At 38.2% G+C, this 20,007-nt stretch overlaps 1 protein-coding gene across 4 annotated transcripts in view; it reads right to left on the bottom strand.

Annotated features, from left to right (window-relative positions):
* Positions 1-20,007, bottom strand: part of scara5 (scavenger receptor class A, member 5 (putative)) — a 45,089-nt gene that overhangs the window by 13,327 nt on the left and 11,755 nt on the right. For 2 of the 4 annotated variants that reach the window (XM_084091707.1, XM_084091708.1), the window contains 3 exons: positions 16,610-16,741; positions 3,246-3,431; positions 1,489-1,977 (listed from right to left, as the gene is read on the bottom strand). In XM_084091707.1, the coding sequence (XP_083947833.1) occupies positions 1,489-1,977; positions 3,246-3,431; positions 16,610-16,741 (807 nt within the window). The remainder of the gene's footprint in view (positions 1-1,488; positions 1,978-3,245; positions 3,432-16,609; positions 16,742-20,007) is intronic. The other 2 variants (XM_084091709.1, XM_084091710.1) reach the window with 2 other exon arrangements.

Below are 20,007 nucleotides of genomic sequence, written 5' to 3' on the forward strand. Positions count from 1 at the left end.
GACTCTGAATTAAACCTTGTTGACAGAGAATATGTATATTGAGCTTTGTGAGACCGATGAACCTGATTTAAACCAGGTTGGTTTTATCTGGAATTGTGAATCTCAGAGTTTGTTCAACTAGTTTCATGCTGAATTCCATTTCATTCACTAAAGAGACAGAAAGAAAAGAAAAGAAAAAAAAACGAGGAGAAAGAGTGTCAGCAATGGAGTCGCAAACAAACTGAAAATAAAAGAGCTGGATCTATTTCCAGTCAGTGAATACTTTAATTATAATAAACTCCAAAAATACACTTCAGGTTAACTAGTAACAAAAACACAGGAATCAAAGCAACAACATAAATACTAAAGACAAACAAAGGAGATAATCAAAGAAACTCAGAACGAGTGCTGCTCCAATCAGTAATCAAACTAGAACAAAGGAAACATGCACAAAAAGAGAACATAGATCTAACAAAGAGCAGATGCCACAACAATTACAAGTGACTTGCAGCCACAGAGCTGGAAATCAGCTGCAAGTAAAATAAATTAAATCTCTCAATATCTTACATGAGGATTGTTTGCTTATTATAATTTAGAAATAGTTTGGGCTTATTTTGAAATACTTAATTATTATTATTAAATTAGTTCTTTCCCAGCCATTGCAATAGTGCTTTTAGAAACACACTGACTTGTGTATCATGGCAATTGTTTTGTTTTTTTTAAATATTAAAATAATTCTGCCCTCATGTTATTATAATGAATTAATGTTTTGACAAGATGGGCAGATACTGTCTCTGAATGATATATAGTGCAGTGTTTTTCACTCCTAGTCCTTCACAAATGTTCTGTTTTGAACCAGTGATTCAGAGGGTGTATCAAACTGCCAAAGTCACATGACTTCAGTAAATAAGGCTGGGAATAACTATTTCGAATTCATAGCTATTTTGAAATTTCAATGGTTCACCTCTAGAGGACGATTTCACTTAACCCATGAACCAGTGTCTATACAGTAAATATGTTTTTTACCTGATCTCAGGTCATTTTTATAATGTAGACACAATATTTCTTTACTCTGATGAAGAGTATGAAATGTTTTGGTCCTCACAGAGTTCTCTGACTAGCATATTTTAATGCATGAACTGGGTACTGGCCATATTTAGGTTAAGCACAATGGGCAAAACTTTCAACCAAACACTTTTATTAATATTTAAATCACTGAAGAAAAACTCCAGTGCAGGATTCAGAGGACAACAAACCACACAGGTTGAGTTACGAAAAATATCTCTAATGACAAATTACATTAAAATTACTGTTACTACTCAGTGCATACACCTTATGTATGTTATAATCAAGCAATGTTCATTCTTATTAAGATATTTATTAAAATTGTCAATTTTGAAAAGACTGTTAGAAAAAACATCAAACACTTAACAGTTTAAACAAAAAACGCTTTTTTGTCAGTAAAATTGTCCATATTGAGACGATGATAGAAAAGGGACAAGCTCCTACCTTGTAATACAGTTACATTTTTGAGTGCCATGGAGTGCTCCCATTCCTTTAGCCTCAGATCTGCAGTGATGACGTTTAGGATTTCAATCTCACTCCTGATCTGTTCCTCAAGGTGCATTTGTGTGATCCTCATGCTTGTGGCATCATGGGACACATTTCCAATCTTCTCCTGTAGTTCACAGATTTTCACCTGGTGCAGACTCACATCTCCACTAAGTGAATGGTTTAATATCTGCACTGTCCATCCCACCTCCTTCAGACGCTCCTGTAGAGTCTCTACATTTACCTCCATTGTCTTTAAAACTGCATCCTGTGTTCGGATAGAGCCAGCAGCAAAGGCTAACTCCTCTCCCAGACTGCTGCTGTTCCTTTGACTAGAATGACTGATCATGGCTAGATGCTCCCAGAGTTGAGCCACAGAGTTTGTGGTGTGCTCAGAGAAAGCCTGCAGATCTTTGATGTCACGCTCCAAGCCCTGCGCTAGTCGCCCTGGTCGTATTAGTAACAGAAGTGTAGAGCATGTATTAGTCACACTTGCACACGTAAATTCATTTTTATGTTGATGTGATGTAGTGTGTTCATACTGGCAGCTCAAATACAAGGATAGGGATATTAGACTCAAATGAGTATTCATGTAGCTCAAACAATAGACCAGGGGGATATTAATATGAAGGGCACAGGGAATAAATTAAATAAATGTAAATGCACGGTCCCACTTTATGCTTTAATTACTATTTACTGATTGTTAACATTAGGGACAAGTTTGGTGGTATGCTTAGATTTAAAGGTGGGAAAGGTATAGGGGTAAGGTATAATGATAATTATACATGTAATTATGGAAATTAATTATATATGTATTTACATCCAGGTATAGTAAGTATAAGTATGTAAAAATGTGTTCACATTAAGTACATTGCGCCCTATTTTAACGATTCAAGCGCACAGTCGCATTAAAAGCGTAAAGCGCAAGGCGTTATTTACTGTACATGATGGAATTTGATAGTGGAAAGACTGAACGCGTCTCCAGAGAGGAAACGGATCTGCTTGTGCGCGAGGTTAGTGCAGATCATCTACGGGACAAGCCGGATTCCACCATATTTTTATGTACACAATAATAATCTTTTACATTGTAATCCTTTTATTTTTAATATTTGGCTGGTTTGTGTGCTGCTGCGCGTCCCTGTGTGTGTAATAAGCAGAGTGTACATGCGTGTTGTACCCGCCTATAGGCACACATTACTAACGCGCTCTTTAAATAATTAAAAAAATATATATTTATTTATTTTATTTACAAAAAAATATTACGTCATTGACTTTAGACCAGGTTTCACTTGGTCAATGGCGCAGTCTATTTCAGTTCCTCAAAATAGCAACGCACCAACAATGCACCTGAACACACCTCGTTTATAGACCAGCAGCCCATGTGCGCGCAAATGGGCACAAATGCATTTGCTATTTAAACAACGTGGCACAGGACATGAAAATGATAACTGCGTCGGGCTGAAACTAGCTAAAGACACTCACGTCGTGCCTGGTGGTGCATTGTGCTGGGTCTATGATATGGCCCTTAATTATTATCAAACTTTGTCATTTCTATATATCAATATAAAATAAGAATATGGTTTCACTTACTCTACAAAATTAATGAAAAAATATGTAAGTAAATTACAATAAATATGGTTATTAAAAATGTGTTTGACTACCAAGTGGGTATAAATAACTTTCTAGACTCTTCTGCTTTGCATTTTGGCGGTTACCTAGCTGTTGCAGCTGTTCGCTATGATTATGGAAGAGGCTCTCAAGCTTCCAGATGTTCTCCAGAAGGTCGTCTTGGGAGGGGAGTTGGCTAAGAGATCTCTGCAAGGTCTCAGTGTGCTCTCCCAGACGAGTCACATTCTCCAGCAGTGCTTCCTCCCTCTGTGAAGATGCATGGGATTTTGATACTGGAAAGGGATAAACATTGAAAAATAGTTATTTTAAAATGACCGGTTACAAACCCCACACTGCACAATTTCCAATTATCTGGGCACCTGGATGGTGATCTCCATCGGTAGCCATTTGTATAGCTGCAACCAAACTTATACATGACTTGCACTAAACTTAGCTAACTGCTTTGACTCTATGTTCAAGAACTGAGAACAGAGGATTAATCTCCCCCTGGGGTCGACTTACTGAAGTTTAGCCATTAAACTCTAGTGCAAGCTATAATGTGCCAGCCAATCACCTCATGTACTTCTTGGCATTAGATGATAGGTCCTCTGCTTGTAATCGGCAGCCAAACAAACGTTAACATTTAAATATTCTTTTTCAGTGCTAGCTGTGAACAGGTCTCACTGCAGCTTTTATTGACACTGACACCAACCTTATACTCTGTAGTACCTAAATCTAGATCTGCTTACTTGCTCAATGCAGTCTATCTACATGTTTGCAGTAGCTCTTTATTTGCACTGCAGCAGCAGCAAACTAGTCTGCAAGACCACATTCCCAGATGGCAAGGTGACATTGATACAATGTTGAGTTTTGATCCAAACCAAAAGAGATTGACATTTCAATATTTACAGTATGTTGGATCAGCATTGACATTTTTCGATAGCACACCCCAGCCAACACAGCCATGTGGGGCCCAAATGGGTTTGACCTGGGCTGTCTAACTGGGACCCAGCCAGTTTTGTCCACGGTTTCCATGTGGGCCCCACATGGGTTTGCCCAGATGAAATGAACACTGCTTAGTGTGCAAGGTACAGGCTGTTTAATGTAACACTTAATCAGTGTTGGAGGTAATGAGATTATTAAGTGATTGAATAATGATAGTGCATTAATGATGAACACCTGCTGTTAACAAGCATAATCACTGAAGGAAAGAGAAACACAAGAACCACTTCCAGCCACAACCTTGGATGAAATCAACTGAAGATAAAATACATTACATCTCTCAAGATCTGATTAAACAACTCCACAAACAGCATTACCAGCTTCACTTATTAGTAACCAGACTGACTTTATTTCTGTCAGACGTCTACAGAAGAAGAGGTTTAGATGTTGATTACTTATTTGAAAGTAATAGTTTGATTTGATGTTACCACTGTGGCGATCAGTGTGTGCTTTAGTCAGGATCTTGACTTTTTAACATTAGTTTTTCTCTGGCAGCTGTATCTGTTTGTTATGGTGAAAACAGCACGAAAAAAATATAATCAGATGCTGTAATCTGATTGATGATAACATATGAATCTAATCATCATGTAGTGGCTTAGCTCATTGATTATGTGTGAGGTTTATATGGGTAGTATGTTATTCATTTTGTTTTATTGTTGTGATTCTACAGCAAAAGTATAATAGAATTTAATCAGAACATCAAATGATTTTTAACACACCATTTACATATTTTGGGCTCCTGTGAATTTTACTCGCACACAGACATCAAGAATCAGCATATGAATCTCAACAACGGTGACATGCTTCATGCTGCAATGCATTCTGAGTGCATCATACGAAACTTATCCATAGCTCCCAGAATGCATTGCAGCATGAAGCATGTCACCATTGTTGAGATTCATATGCTGATTCTTGATGTCTGTGTGCGAGTAAATCTCACAGGAGCCCAAAATATGTAAATGTTGTGTTAAAAATCATTTGACTGATTAAATTCTATTGTTCTCTTGCTGTAGAATCACTATAAAACAAAATGAATAACATACTACCCATAAAAACCTCACACATATTCAATGAGCTAAGCCACTACATGATGATTATACTCATCATCAATCAGCTTACAGCATCTGATTATATTTTCTCTTGCTGTTCTCACCATAACAACAGATACAGCTGCCAGAGAAAAACTAATGTTAAAAAGTCAAGATCCTGACTAAAGCACACACTGATCGCCACAGTGGTAACATCAAATCAAACTATTACTTTCAAATAAGTAATCAACATCTAAACCTCTTCTTCTGTAGACGTCTGACAGAAATAAAGTCAGTCTGGTTACTAATAAGTGAAGCTGGTAATGCTGTTTGTGGAGTTGTTTAATCAGATCTTAAGAGATTTAATGTATTTTATCTTCAGTTGATTTCATCCAAGGCAATGGCTGGAAGTAGTTCTTGTGTTTCTCTTTCCTTCAGTGATTATGCTTGTTAACAGCAGGTGTTCATCAATAATGCACTATCATTATTCAATCACTTAATAATCTCATTACCTCCAACACTGATTAAGTGTTACATTAAACAGCCTGTAGTGTGCACACTAAGCAGTGTTCATTATATCTGGGCAAACCCATGTGGGGCCTACATGGAAACCGAGGACAAAACTGGCTGGGCCCCAGTTAGACAGCCCAGGTCAAACCCATTTGGGCCCCACGTGGCTGTGCTGGCTGGGACATGGGTGGAGACAGGGACATTGAACTGATTTGTAGAGTGATTTGTAGTTGATGACTAGAAGATCATGCAGGTATGTATCTCTGCAGAACACTAGTGGATGTTTCCCAATCAGTGGGGCATTTTCATCCGCTTTACTGAATTTGCTCTAATCCACTTGGTTCAGGGGTGGGCCTTCATGATTTTAGCAAGTCGGTTAAAAACACCCATTGTAGTTTGAAAATGCCCACTGATTGGTAAACTGCCATTTTGGTTTTGCATATGTACTTTTTTGCCATTTGGCAAATTTATTTATATAGCACATTTCATACACTATGGTAATAAAAATGTTGGCACACCATGGCTCCAAAATATGAAAATTTAATAATAGACTCACACACAGGTGGTAACGTTTCAAGCGCGTAGGCTCTTCGTCAGACAATTAAGAATTGAACACCATGCCTTTATACTCACAAGTGACACCCCCCCCCCCCACACACACACACACACACAAAAAAAAAAAAAAAAAATAATAATAATAATAACAATACCAATGTCACCCAGAAAAAGAAATAAAGGCAAAGGAAAACATACAAAAGTAATGCATATTAAATGTGAGAATCAAAGTAAACATACAAAATTAATATCCATTTAAATAATGATACCTGCATAAACCAAAATAACAAAATCAGGAACAAATCTTAAAGAAACGGACGAATATCAAATTCTTCATTTAATCCCCTAGGTGTCATAGTATCTAATGTGTATATCCATTAGGTTTCGTGTTTTAGAAGTAAATTATTGATGTCCCCTTCGAGCCGTGGGCACTTCACCAATTCTATACCTAGATATTGTAAGGTAGAAACAGAATGTTTAAAAGTAGCAAAATGCTGAGCGACCGGACTTTTGAAATCTCTATTTCTGATAGCGCAACGATGTTCAGAAATGCGGGTTTTTAAAGATCTACTCATTTTGCACGAAATTGTGCCACTTATATTTACATTTTTTGCAGTGTGCGGATGTTTGAAAGTTTTAGTTTTATATGTGAAGTTACATTGTTGGCAATTTCCACATCTATAGTTACAAAGGGCACCTTGTCTAAAAAATGTGGAGGAGAAGTGACATCAGCTCGGACCAAAATATTGCGAAGGTTAGGTGGTCTCTTGTACACTACACGTGGTTAAGATTAGGACACATTAATAAGTGTCATAATTGTATATTTTTTCATTTGTTGTTATCTTAAGTTGTTAATTTTTATATTGTTCTTAATAAAAGTTTTATTATTTATTTATTTTTGGATGGATTGTCATGTATGTGTGTTATATGTGAGTAAACAGAATCCTTAAGTTGTATTTTGTTGTCTATTATATGTAGTAATTCATTTGCTGTCAATTTGATGACTAGTCTATTCTTGGGCTACGTCAGAGAAAGAGATTTTGTGCCTCTTTGAGATGGCAACACAAAACGTCGTTCGCTTGCAGAGCGCAAGTTTCTGGAACTTCAAGCTCTTCCAAGAAACTGCCAAGCTGCCCTGGGGGATAGTTAACTCCACCACAGCTACATAAATTCATCAACTAACCATTCAGAAACGTCCTGTTGCATTCTACATGTTGTCACTTCTTCTTGAGCCTCTCCATCATTGTCCGACTTCGGTTTGAACATAAAAGGCAGAACAGTTTCTGACATTTTAAGCTCCGCCCTCTCTGTCGGGAGCACCAGCTCATTTGCATTTAAAGGGACACACAAAACAACGCGTTTTTGCTTACCCTCAAAAAGGGACAATTTTAACATGCTATAAAAATTATCTGTGGGGTATTTTGAGCTAAAACTTCACACACATTCTAGGGACATCTGAGAATTATTTAACATCTTGTAAAAAGGGGCATTATACCACCCCTTTAATAAAGAGAATGTTAAAAAAAAAGATATTTAATATCTAATTAAAATATTTTTTTCAAAAAGAAAGAAAGAGGGCAGCGGGCCAAATCAGTTGCCAGGCCACCGGGAATTCACCTCATTCATCACCATATCACCTGAGCCTCATTTATAACATTTGGGTTCTTCAGAGGGATCTGCAGAAACTGCTGAGCTCTTCATGAGTTTTGAGTTCTGCAATTGCAACATCTTGCTCAAAAGATCAATAAAAAAATGTCATTCTTTATGCTATAAGCCGTCTAAAGTACAAAAGTGGTTGAATGTTAATAGAATGTTCATTCAAAGTTATCTGGCCTTTAATAATGTTCTCAAAAGGTTATTACCAAAAAGTTATTTATATGTCGTTTGTTTATTGAACATTGATGGAGCAACAGATTTTGTGTGAAAATAACACAAATAACACAAACCCTAAAATCGACATAAACCCTGCCCTCGGGAACACCCAACAAAGGGGGTGAGGCCATGTTGGTTGTCGCTGTTTTTTATAACCCAGAAAAAGTTTGTCCTAAGGCTGACGAACAGAGAGGTTAAAATATTTTTTTTGTTCCTGAACATTATAACCTTAACATTTGTCTGTGCGCTGCACATTTTACGGAGAACAGCTTCCAGAAGAGAGTACAATGCAGGCTATATGCAAAAGCTTCTCCTGAAAGACTTAGCCATTCCCATTTTGTCGGGACAATCTGTTGTTTATGGATCACAACTGTCAAAGTATGTCTTATTATTTGTAGTTGTGTTTTCTATTAACAGTTCCAATTATAAGCTTTATGTAGTTGCTATGATAGCTATGATGTAAATGAAGGGCAAAGCTTTGCCTCCGCTAGCCTGCTAACTATCATTACAGTATTGATGTAGTGTTTACTTGAGCTTTTGTAAGCTCTTGCTTTTGTAAGACTGCTCACAGCCCCTTAGGAAAATTATCCGTGATTTTGTGATCGATTACTTTTTGAATTACCATAGTTTTCCGAAAAATATGATTAAATGGTGGATAACATCGTATCTACAAGAAAATAACCAAAAAAAAAAAAAAAAACACCCTGAAACGTCCAGTGAAATCTGTGTTTGCAAAGTCTGTGCTTAAAATCCATTCAGCACAATCCTCTTGTTTGTTAACATTGTCAGGGTCTGAATTTGGCTCGAAATGGTTTGAAATTGACGCCATCGTTAATATTTACATCTGAGTAGAGCTTGTGGAACATTTCCCAAACACACGCTAAGCGCTACCAATCACAACACTCTGGGCCAGCTAACCAATCACAGTACATTTCGTATTTCGGAAGGAGGGGCTTCATCAAAAACTACGCGTTCAACCAGACTGGGGAGAGAGGAGCTGTAATAATGTAAAATATGTGAAAAATAATGCAATTTTTGAACAATCAAGCATGAAAACATTCTAGGATACCCCAAAAACAAAATCAAGAATTTGTAAAAGGGCATAATAGGACCCCTTTAAGACATATTTTGGGGAGGAAATGTCTGATTCATTAAAGTAACACGTGTAGTGTCCAGGCATGTGTTTACAGAATATCCACATAGTTCAATCACTACACAAGATGCCTGAACTGCTGCTTGGTGCATGTTCAGTAATTTAAACAGGGTGTGAGTCATCTGTTCTAAAACACTCCAACTCAAAAGAGCACTCGGTTTTTCTCTGTTTTTCTCTACCCTTTTTTCCCCTTCTCTTGTAGATCGTCCTCCCTCCCATTTCACTCATATTAAATTTCAAGCAAACAGATGAATGATGTAATGGCTTGTGCAGTGAATGACTCATTCAGCTGATGTGTGTGTGTTCATGTGTCTGCCCTGCACTTCAAACAAAAATACTGAATAACACTGCATAACACTTTTCAGAAGAGCGCTTTCAGCTGGTTAAAAATGCTTTGGTGGACACACCTTAATTAAATATTTTTTGCTAGGCATAGGCATATGGCCAATTAGTCTATTTTGCATGCAATACACTGGAGCCAAACATGATACTTCTCCTCTGTAAAACTTTATCGCAAACATTAAACGCTAGTATCTAACGCTATTTACACTTTAACATTAAGTTCAAATAACATTTAATGCTATTTGCACTTTTTTTACACTTAGTGCTAACACTTGCCGTGCAGCAAAAATGTGACATAAAATACAATTCATGTACCTTCTTCTCTGAGGAGAATATATCTGTTGTGTTCCAACAAAAAGTTATGCTGTTCATGATCTTGATCTGTCATCTACTATTCTGACTGTCATCAGACAAACTGGGTTCCGGTCCAGAGATATTCAACTCAGTGAATAAAGTACACAGATACTTTTTTGGTATTTCTAGGTGTTTTATATCAAGTCACATTTTATTGATTTCTCAAAACTTGTGTGCTTCTTCTGGGTGAACTGCTGCGTTAATAGAGTCTCATGAACGCGCAGTCGAGCACAAAAGACCAACAGCAGTATTTTCATTAAAAAAAATTTTTTTTTTTACCAAACCCTATCGTATACCCCCAGAACACCTGGAATATATGGCACATGTTGCATGGGATCTGTCTGTGATACTTTTTTTTTTTTTAAAGCTTTTTTTTGCCGGTCGCTATTCACTACCATTATACGGACAAGGGCGTGTGGGGTTTTTTTTTTTTTTTTTTTTTACATTTCTCTTTATGTGGTCTGAAAAAAATTAACGGCAAACGGCAGTAGAACAACGGGTGAGTAAATGATGACTTAATTTTAATTTTAGGGTGAATGATACCTTTAAATCAATTTTTTTTTTTTTTTTAATCTTATTTCTTAAGCATGTTATATTATTTTATGATAATTATCTAATGATTTTGATGTGTATGAAATGTGCTATATAAATAATCTTGCTTTGCCTCATTATCAGTTTGAACCACAGGGCATGATGGGAACTGAGCTTCACCTCCAATACCATAGGTGTGTTCAGCTCTGTATGCTTTCGAATCGCTCTCGCAGTACTTTGATGTCATACACCAATCAGTTACTGATCTAGATCCTCATCTTATTTTTCCTTGTTTGAACCAACCCTGATACACAGTTTGTGCAGGCAACACCAAAGAGTGTTTAGACAAACTCTTTTATACATAGACATGGATGTCGAAGGAATTGAATATATTGCTTTTTCAAGGTTTCACTGGTGTCTTTTACATTTGGTTTTTGATGTACATGTGAATAATTACAAATTTGTCTAGTACTTTAAACCAAGTCTTGTTTAACTTTTATATGCCACTAAAGCATAAGATCACATGAAGAGAGCAAACACTGACAATTTCCCCTGCTGTCTGCAACCCAATCAGAACTGTGCAGTCACCCATTTTACAGTCCACCTTGTTAAGAGTCATTGTTTCAGCAAATTTCCTTAAGAAAATTATTAGTTTAAAAAGGTTTAAAAAAGTTTTTTTATTATTTTTTGTTTTTTATTAACATGTTTCTGCACTGAGCCAATTTTTGCTGTAACTAAGTGTTTGCCATTAAAACAGTTTATCTTGCAATTTTTCTTCTTAGTGTGCAGGCCTTTTTTTTCTTTTTTCTTTTTTTCATTTCCCATGGATTTTTTTGATCTATGCACCTCATATAGACAGTTTTTAAGGCACGTGAGTTTTTAGCTATTTTTCAATCAAACCAGATAGACATCTTTTCAAACTATGGTTGAGTAGTTCACTCATGTATTTCATGTTGCTTTGTTTAAAGTCTATATTGCAATATTGTATTGATGAACAGGTCTACAGTGCTTTTTATTGTATTTTCTGCTGAGTTCAGCACTGCCTGCTGAACTCAGCAGAAAATACAATAAAAAGCACTGATAAATTGTTTTAATGGCAAACGTTTCGGTCACATGTAACCTTTCTCAATGCCAAGTTGACAATGCTAAGCTGTTGGCTTAGTTGCTTAGTTGGGTCCTGGACTAAGCATTGTAAACTTGGCATTGAGAAAGGTTACATGTGACCGAAACGTTTGCCATTAAAACAGTGGTTTTATAACAGTTTTTTGTCCTTTTCGTAATTGATTGAGTGTGCAGGCTTTTTTTAAAACCATTTATCTAGTTTTATTCACAGTGACAGATACACAAAAACTTTCTTTACAGTAAGTCTGACTGAATCTAAAATCTAGAATTTAAGCAGTTTATAGCTCAAATGCAGTGAAGGTAATAAAAACACAGCTTAGGGATGCATAATAGTCTAGTAATAATCTGTCTCTGAGTTGATTAAACCAAACATTGCTAATTTGCCATTCCAGAAATGTGGTTTGGAGTTAGATCAGTCAACATCGAGGTAAAAACACGCCTATGGTGAACACAGAAAGACACTCGACGGAGCGCTGAATGCACTATGGAAATGGATGCTAAGATGGACGCATGTCATACTTCAGTGGTGTAGAACTTTAGTGAATAAAGATTTTAAACCAATCTGGGGTCCATTCTTTGTACCTCGCTTACTACATCTGAAATGATTTGACAGATGCCAGATCATATAATCATACAAACTGATCTCTGGACAATTTGGTTCTTCAAACGAATATGTGGATTTGATTAAAATGTCTGGATTAAGTTGTCTGAAATTACTATGCATTCTTGTGTTCATTGGAAAGGGCAGATATATCGATACTTAAAACCATGATCAGCAATGCAGCGATTGGCTGGCGGTAATACAGCAACGTAATGACATCATATTAAAAAAGAACATCACACACAAAAATTTGCTCTAAAAAGGTGTGGACAGGGTTATTTTTTTGCGGCTGACCTTATTGCATGCATTTGTAAGAGTTTCCCTTTCAGACGTAAACTTTATGGGAGCAGAGTATTTAAATTAATCATGCAAGGTGATTTACTAAGGTTTGCGCTTGTCAATTTACTGGTGTTTGTGCCATTATTTACCACCCAAAAAAAGCTTGTCTTAAACCAGACACTAGATTGCGTTGGTCATTATGGAAATGATCTGACTGTGTCGGTGTTCTTTATTTTGCATGTCGTCAGTAGATCACGCGCATAACTTTCCACTCCCATCAGCGCTTTTTTGGAATTGCTAATTTGCCGTTTAGTACATCTGGCCCCATGTGTATAAGACTCCAATAAAATTATTAGGTAATTTTCCCCTCATAAATAAATCTCTCAAAGGGTAAAACTGGCTGTGTCTATATTATGATGGACTACACACCTTTAGAATAATATTTTTAAATCAATTTTTAAATTATTATTTATTTTATTTATTATTATTGTCCCTGGTTCATTAGGGTACTCTTGTAAGAAAGTAGCAGTGGCTAGGACAGACTTTAAAATCACCTCTGCTTAAAAAGATGCAATCTAATCCTGTTTCCATGAAATAAGCTTCTCCTGAGCATGTTTTAAGCTTAAGGATCTGTTGCTATGACAGCAACTCCGGGATGAGCTTTGAAGAAGCTAACAATCCTGGATCATGTCAAATCGTCAACAATGAAATCCAGATAACTGAGTAATACACATACGAAGAACTGCCCCAGCACTTGCAAAGGGAATAAATACATAAATACATCTCTGTGGTATCTTGAGTTCATTAGGGGTCAGCCCACATAAGCACTGAATCCTCGCCGTGTGTCCTGCTGTGGGCTAGATTAAATTTTGTCTGTGCTCTAACTTCAGGGTAAGGGGAAACAGGAATTCACAGAGTCAGTTTTGTCTTCCATTAAACAATCAGTCACTAAGTCCCCCTGTGGTGAAAATCAAGTTTTTAATGTAGTTTATATGCCTATGGGGTGTTTTTAATATGCCTGGAGACAAACCATGTGCAAATTCATAAGTCACCATTGCTGAGTATTTTCTCCTTAAAACTGCAGTGAACTAAAGACGGTCTCAAACACACGGTTTGAAATCGCTGGTTTTTCTGACGTCACAAATGACCTTGTAACCAATCAGATCAACGTGCTGGCAGGCTTTATCATTAACAGTGACCTAGCAGGGGAGTCTCGAGAAGAGCCAGGTTATCCCGGTATATCTTTCTGTTATGATATGAAAAATCGGGTAGATTTAGCAATATAGCGGGTGTATGATGTATATTACAATGTTATGATGAACTATATATATGCCTTTATCCACTGACATTCTGGCTGTCTGACTCTGAGATGTAACGGGAATATGGTTTTTGTAACATTAGCAACACATTATTAGCTGTTTGATAACATAGTCAAAAGGACAATTATATGAATTACTGTTATGTGTCCGACATTGTAAAGAGCGATACCATTGTGCAGCGTTTACCTCAGCCAGATGGCCGAGTGAATCTCTGAGCTGCTGTGAGTGACTGGAGGCGGGGCTAATTTGCATATTCATGGTTCCGCATATACTAAGTGAAGCGAGGGTGTAGTTACATTCAAGCTATTTTAAGGCGTGAATAAATTTTTTCACAAGGAAAAACGTTTAAATATGTAATTTTGGTTTTAAGTGATACAACTATTGACTACAGGGGAACTTTAATCACTTTAATTTCACAGGGGGAATTCTAAATTCTTTGAATTGGAATTTGGAAGACAAACTATTCTGCCAGAATGTTACAGCAGTGTGTTAAATGTACACTGCTTCGTGTACATATGGATCCATTATATACTGTCTGGCCAGCCTATTTTCTTTGGAGTGAAGTAATAAGGAAAATGATGCTACTATTCCTAACGCCAGAAGAAAATAATCAAGCATTGGGTTAGTTCTGGCAGGTCACGTTAGTCAAGCTCGCATCAGCTGACTCTCAGCTGATCCACGTCTACCAATAGGAATACGACGCCTATCACTGTATTCATATATAAGCTCCTTCAGTATTATCAACAGCTATCGCGTTTCTCAGGAGCTAATTACCCTCCTCCATCCCCAGCTCCTCCTCTCGTCAGTCAGGATTTGGCATTCTGATTCCCCCTTGAATCAGACTAAATTCTCGAATTATGTTGTACATTAAAATATTGACATTAATGATATCTGCAATACATTCATGTTGGTTCTGTTCTGTTTACCCTAAAAGGGGTTATCGCTGCTCTCCCTGATCTTATCCATGCTAGGCTGCATGGATGCGCAGGGAGTTCTTGCCCAGAACAGAACCATACCGCCAATCCAATCTATATGCTAAATGTCAATCGTATTTGACGATAATGGTCCTGACAGAACTGTTATTCTGTGGAGAATGTCTGTAAAATGTTGTTCTGTTGCTGATCATGTGTAACACTGTCACAGTCGGTGGTCGTAATGAAATGCACGACAAAGGAGATAATCAAAATAAATCTTTAATCCAGTGGTCTCAAACTCAATTCCTGGAGGGCCACAGCTCTGCACAGTTTAGCTCCAACCGGCTCCAACTACAAGGAAGTTTCTAGTAATCCTGAAAACCTTGATTAGCTGGATCAGGTGTGTTTGATTAGGGCTGGCGCAAAACTGTGCAGAGCTGTGGCTCTCCAGGAATTTAGTTTGAGACCACTGATTTAGTCCAAGAATCAAAACAAAAAACAGGAGAATAACTCGGAGGAAACACAACCACGAACACACTGACATCAAACAATGCAAGAACGAACTGAAACAGAGGGCTTATCTACACAGAAAACTAAGGAGCTAATTAACAAGGCAAATCTGAACTGAGGACACTAATTAATCTGTAACCTACAAGACAAACAGGCAGGGAACAGAGACCCTGTCCACACGAACATGGGTATTTTCAAAACCGCAACTTTTTCTATTGCCGTTCGTCCACATGCAAACGCATGACAGGTCACTGAAACCAAACCTTTTTGAAAACCCCTGCCAGGGTGAAGAATTTTTTGCAAAAAACAGTTGCAGTGTTGTCGTGTAGCCAGTGAAACCAGAGATTTTGGCTTGTGACATCGGAGTGTGTGCTGTTATCTCCGTTGTTTGATGTCAGATTGTGAGCCGCTATCTCCTTTGTTTACATGAGACGTAGCCAAAATATTGCTGCTAATAACTATGCTAACAGGGCTTATAACATGAATACATATACATGCACAGTTCTCCCATTATATTGCAGAACAGAGGCGTCAGAATGCAATACTATGCTGGTCACTGCTTATGACACATTGTTAGCCTACCGTAACCGGTAATTACCTTTTTTTCAGGGTTCTGATTGGCCAACATGGTCTTACAGTTAGGGTTATATCGCCACCTGCTGGTTTGGCATACTCTTGACAGCGCTTTATAGCGTGTTTTTGCGTTTACATGTGGACACATTATTATTATTTTTTAAACAAAAGAGGAAAAACACTGTTTATAAAAAAATACAAGTGTACGTGTGGACTAGGCCAGATGAGAATATGAACTAATCAAGAAACTAACTGTGAACAGAAACATAACACAATGAAAAATTAATCAAAAACAGAACACACACGTGACAAACACCTACTGCTTCAAATATTGTTCTGAAGAACCCCAAAGTTAAATACAAACGGCTGAGGCTTATGTTTAGTAAGATCCATTATGCCAGTTCTACCTTAAAAGTTTACGCAACACATTTCATTGTGGATTGTTTTATGAATCTGTATGGAATTTAATCATAATGGACTTGCACATAGTTTTTGAAGGGGTAGGTTTTAAGTGCCAGTTTTAAAATGGTGGTCTTGACTAGCATTATAAGAGCCCTTTAAACCTATTTTCTATTGCCTAAAATACACTGAGCATGTTTTTAACTCTGAAATAACTCTATATCTTTAATATTTTTTGTTTATTACTTATTAAGCAAGATCATTTTCTTCTTTTCTCTGATTACAATAAATAATGATTTAAAAAAAGTATAAAATTATGCAAAACATGTGAAACAAATTGGCCCAACACAAATCCAAGGTTCAGAAAAAAGGAGAAAGACAAAGAGAGAAAAAGAAAATATGCCTACCTGCTATGCAGAGGCCAAATATGGTGAGCAGTACCAGAATATAAAGGGACACAATGGCATATTTGATTGCAGTGAAGGAATCCAATTGACCACAGCAATTATCTGTCTTTCTCCTGTACTTTGAAGAACCTACTGTGAAAGATAAACACTGATCAACAGGGAGTCTAGAAAGGAAACACACTGACTTTAACATCAGGGACTAGGGAGATAAATCCAGTTTAGAAAGACTATAGCGTTGGCTCGATACCAAACTTTTGGCTTCGGTACGACAACAGAATTGAATACCTCTGTATCGATAATAAATCGATTCCATAGGTGACTCAGCAGCCTCAAAAGATAACTGAACTAGAAACAATTTTATTAAACATGAACATTAAACATGAACATAAACTAACAACATATTTCCCTTTGCTGAAAAAAACATAAAATAACACTTAATCCCTAAATGTACCCTCCTAATGCAGTCCCTTGCAAAGCATGCTGGGAACTTCAGATCAACTTCCCAGAACTGCGTTTCCCAAAAGCATCATAAGCCTAAGTAAATCGTAGAGCCTTTGCCACGATCGTAGAGCCTTGCTCATAATGCTTTTGAGAAATACAGCCCTGGGCAGTGGATGTGTAGTTCCCAGCATGCTTTGCAAGGGACTGCATTAGGAGAGTAAATTTAGGGATTAAGTGTTATTTTATGTGTTTTTCAGTAAAGAGAAAGATGTTGGTAGTTTATGTTCAAAATTTATGCAAAATTTACTTTTACATGGTGTTTGAACATAAATGTGTGTTGGCAGTGTGTGTACACAACCACCCTATAATGATAAAAATCCACCCAGTGCTTTTTTCTAAATCCCCATAAATCATAAGCACTGTCTCAGAACAAGCCGTTCGATGCGGCAATGTGACGTCACTTTGCACAGGCCCCTCCCACGACTGCTGATCGACACTGCAGTTTTAGCGTAGACCCGCTCTGAGTGAGCTGGACACAGTCCGCCATTGTTTCGATGCTGGAGCAGCTGTAGACAAGAATGTCTTAAAAACGACTGAGGTGTTTTGTTGTTGGATGTAAGAGGATGTAGCAGTCTTCATTTACTCTCGTTGTTACTCAAGGATGGATCAGTACAACTGTTCGTGATCAAGCTTACAGTCTCCAGAGCGACAGGCCTAACGTTACTGACCACGGCAGAAATGAAAGTGAGAACGCACACTTTATCACAGCTCATCGAGTCGTTTTACAGATATAAGGTTTACCAGTTTATTTAGCACCCACTGAAAAGGTGTGTATATATTTGTTTACTGTTAGTTGTAACAAGTGTTTTGTGTACTTCGCTGTGTATGTTCCATGATAATGAAAGGGAGAGAGAGAGAGTTTATGGATAAGACTTTAATGCGCACTTCTTATACTGTGTTTATTCAGCTCTTACAGTGATTTTCTGGAGTAAAACTAACGCTTCATCTTTTGTGTGATGTACAATAAACTTCATTGAACTCATCAGTATATTTTGGTCATCATTCGGACAGGGTCTACTACAGCAGGCTTGTATTAATAGTAGATAAAAGCAGATGACAAATACGTTATAACCGTATAAACTAAACTATACCTGTTCTATCTCCATACAGCATATATTCTCTGACTCTGTAGGCATTATTGTACTGTAGGCATTCCATGATAATGAAAGGGAGAGAGAGAGAGTTTATGGATAAGACTTTAATGCGCACTTCTTATACTGTGTTTATTCAGCTCTTACAGTGATTTTCTAGCCTGGGAAAACCCAGACAAACTTCCGGCAAATTTAGATTTGCTCTGCAAGTCAGTCTGGCCAAGAGCCCATTCAAGCCCATTTCCAATCTTTCCAAATCTTGGCACCAATCACAAACGTTGAGGCGGGCTTTACACGATGACAATCGCTCTGATTGGTTTTAGGTCTATCCAATTGCGCCTAGAGGCATTTGAGCGACGTCCGTTGGTGACGCCCCTTTGGAAATGGGATGTGAATGAAGCTTCCCTAGACCCACTCTCAGTTACGACTGAGAAGGGTCTGGTGTAAACCAGGCTAGTGATTTTCTGGAGTAAAACTAAAGCTTCATCTTTTGTGTGATGTACAATAACAAATCCTAATTAAAACTAATTAAAATGAAGCCCAGTATTAGTTAATAATTAAAAAATAGTTCAATTTAATTAGATCCTCCCTGATAGGCCTTTGGCCAAACTGCGCACCTGATAGGCCATAGAGATAGCCTGAACGATCCAGTTACTGATGGTCTGTTTGGCTGTGGGAAGCCCCTTCTTGAGCAACCCAAAGAACACCAACAACTGGTCTGACTTCTGCCATGAAGAAGACCTCTGGACATAAATCTTGAGAGCTCTGACAGGGCAGAGCAAATTAAGTCTTTCTTCATCCGCCGTCACGTGAGGTGGGGGATGAAAAGCCTGCTGAGCCGAAGGCTGTGCCACATTAGATGGCACTTTAGGCATATAGCCCAGCCTGGGATGCAACATAGCCTTAATATCGCCTGGAGCAAACTCCAGGCACCCGTAAGATATAGAAAGGGTCTGAAGATCTCATACTCTCCTCAGACAAATAATGGTTAATAAAAAATGCTACCTTGAGAGAAAGGTTCTTGGCCTCAGCCGACTCCGGAGGTTCGAAGGGGGCCTCAACCAGCCCTTCGAGAACCACTGCCAGTTCCCATGTGGGAACTCTGGTCCGAGTCGCAGGTCTCATCGTCCAAGCCCCACGGAAGAAACGTACGACCAGCTGATGACTTCCCAAAGGGCCATCACCCAGAGGAGTGTGGAAAGCCGTAATGGCAGCCACATACACCTTGAGTGTGGATGGGGTAAGACCAGCAGAGAAGCGATCCTGGAGGAACTCTAGCACTGAAGCCACTGGGCAGTTAACTGGGTCCACCTCACGCTCTCTACACCAAATGGTGAAACATTCCATTTTAGGTTGTACAGTTTCCTCGTGGAGGGAGCTCTAGAGCTGAATATGGTCTCGACTACTCCTTCTGACAGGTCAGCCTCTCGGTACTGTGCCCCCTCAGGGGCCAGACCCACAGTTTTTTGAAAATGTTTTACAGTGATGGCCTGGCCTAGCTTTACCCTGGTCACCATGGATGGGCTCGATCCGTGCAGGCAACAGTTGTGAGCTGTGGATTGTAACCGAGTCCCCCACCATCCCCAGGAATGTAGTTCTCTGGGCATGTGCCAACACACTTTCCTTTGTGTTGAGTCTCAACCCCAAGCTCTGGATGTGGGCAAGGACGACATCTCGATGCCGAACTGCCAGCTCCTGCGACTGGGCCAGAATAAGCCAGTCGTCTATGTGATTTAGCACCCTGATACCCTTAAGCCTCAGCGGAGCTAGAGCTGCATCCATGCATTTGGTGAAAGTGTGAGGGAG

This window comes from Abramis brama (assembly GCF_963993115.1).
Source record: "Abramis brama genome assembly, chromosome: 18".
In the NCBI taxonomy this organism is placed as follows: Eukaryota; Metazoa; Chordata; class Actinopteri; order Cypriniformes; family Leuciscidae; genus Abramis; species Abramis brama.